Source organism: Gloeophyllum trabeum (assembly GCF_000344685.1).
Source record: "Gloeophyllum trabeum ATCC 11539 unplaced genomic scaffold GLOTRscaffold_00366, whole genome shotgun sequence".
NCBI classification, from domain to species: Eukaryota; Fungi; Basidiomycota; class Agaricomycetes; order Gloeophyllales; family Gloeophyllaceae; genus Gloeophyllum; species Gloeophyllum trabeum.
Window position 1 is genome coordinate 1 of NW_006920774.1, and position 2,261 is coordinate 2,261.

Consider the following 2,261-nt stretch of genomic DNA (forward strand, 5'->3'; position numbering starts at 1 on the left):
TCTAGGGTTAGGGCTATGTTGTCCGTGCAGGCTTGGGCAAGCTGTGGAGTCTGAGCGGGCGCTGGGGCTGCCTGGCACGCCGGAGGGAGGATGACTGCTGGGGATAGTAGTATCAGCGCCGAGCAGAGAGTTATAATCAGTACCAACTACTGACCGATCGGGATCTGGTTTAGGTTTTTCCACGGGCACGGTGAAGGGTGGTTTAGGCTTCATATGAGGAGAACCCTTGGACCCTTCGGAGGCTTGGGATTTCGTCTTTGGGGAAAATGCAGCTTCACAAGGGCCATTTCCTTGCTCAGTGAAGGTTGCTTTGGTCCCCATAGGAGGGGATCCTTTCTGACCTTTGGACGCTTCGGATTTCGGTTCAGGTGAAGGCGCGGTTTCACCGGCCGGTTTCCCTTGCTCATCGCTAAAGTGTACATGTCTGGCTCGCAGAGCCTGTTTTCTCAGAGTCCGATACGCCTCATACACCTGTAAGTAGATTGAAACTATAGCCGATACTCGACCTTCAACCTGAACTGAGATCGTACCTCCACGAATTTTTCATTTGCCGACTCTTTATCGGTAGCGTGCCGGTCCGGATGCCACTTCAGAGCCTGACGGGCGCGCTTGTATCAGTGCGCGTAGAGAGCCAAGCTCCGGAGAGTGCGGCATTACCATCTTCTTGTAGGCGACCCTTATCTCGTCGAGGGAGGCGTCCGGCCTGATCTGGAGCACTTCGTGGTAGTCCTTAGGGTTGGGAGGAGGCATCGCTGTTGCTTAGGTGGATGAAACGCAGAAATACGCGATATCTGGTCTTGACTGACGCCGCAAGGAATCTGAGGGTGTGGAGAGAGAGCCAAAGCCATAAAAACCGGGATACAACGCGGCGGAAGAAAGGAGTCCGTAGCAGGGTCGCAGTCGCTGGCAGGATGGCATATTTCTCAACACAAAGGTGTCATATCGCTCGTGTTGTACACGTTCCGTGTTCGCTATTACCTCTACAGGTCCTTCGGAAGAAGGTGCGTTGGTGCCGAGTGCCCTAACCTTCTCTGATGATTGCTTCTAGACTGAGCAACGCATCCATGGGTAAGGGCATGTCGTTCATGTGCTCGCAACCACTGGCTACATGCATGTCAGTACGGGCAGGATGCGTGCGCGCTCTTTCTCAACAGATCATAAGGAAAGCAAGTCAGAAATGGAAGGTATTTGGGGGGCAAGATGATCTTCCGGCATTTACCGTTTACGTGTTTGTCACATCTTGCCACCGCTCGGAAATTCCGGAATTCAAAACACGACGCTCTCGTCTAGGTATTTATCGTCAAGAGGATCTGAATCACAACCAGGCGCAGGTGCATATTGTCTCCTATTGATCGGCCCTTTAGCTCACGGTCTGTCGTCCCGAAATTACCTTGTCGACGGTCTGCGACAACATCGGAGGGACGCCCTTCCTCCAACATTAAGGTCTACGCTCCTGTGGAATAGGACCTAGACGCGATACTGGATGTAACGCAACGGCCCATGCCTTCATCTGCTCTAAACCTACCGTGACGTGATGGTCTATACCATACATCTCCAAAATCATGGTGTCCGTGACGCTTTCCCTGGAGTCTAATGGAGTAGTGGCACCAGAGCAGCCACAACCAGTAGGCGCAGTATCGTGAGAAGTTTCGGTACGAGAGGCCGATCTAGACCGACACAGCTTAGGTAGAACCGTCGGTACTGGGTAACATACCGGCAGAGGCAGCATCTTGGACTCGAGAAGCGCCGGCTGTCGCCGGTGGTATACCTTGCGACCAGTCGTTCCGATTCCCCTAGAATCGGGGTTTTTTGAATCCAATTATGGTCCCGAGGGCGTTGCCCTTATGTTGACCTTACATACAACATGCTACAATCTATGCTGCAGGACGCGGAAGAATCGGTTTACTGTTCAGTCGTTGTATAGGGCTCTCTGGTGATCGAAAATTGCCAGCGTTGAACAGGGGGTATACCCTTATAGCCCAAATTACCTTAACTGTAACGGGAGCACCCTCCTGAAATGGAAGGTCCACTGATCCAAATCTTACCACCATCAGCAAATAGGAGCTATTACCTCTCATGTCAATAATTACCGTTTGTGAATAGGGACTAATTCCAGATATGTAGTGTGGTCTCTGCATGGCACGATCCCTTCAAGATCTCGGGCCAATGGCACTGTCAGGCATCCCCCGGCTGTGTGTTGCATTGCGCCAATGGCAAGTACCCTGCTGCCTATGGCACAAGATTGGTAAGTTACATACGAG

General features: G+C 52.1%; 1 protein-coding gene across 1 annotated transcript; it reads right to left on the reverse strand.

Annotated features, from left to right (window-relative positions):
• Positions 1 to 488: 488 nt before the first annotated feature.
• Positions 489 to 756, reverse strand: GLOTRDRAFT_51634 (DnaJ-domain-containing protein; the record flags this gene model as incomplete). Its single annotated transcript, XM_007873594.1, has 2 exons — positions 489 to 596; positions 658 to 756. Coding segments are annotated over 2 exons (207 nt in total), but the record flags the coding sequence as incomplete, so codon positions are not given.
• Between the last annotated feature and the right edge of the window lie 1,505 nt (positions 757 to 2,261).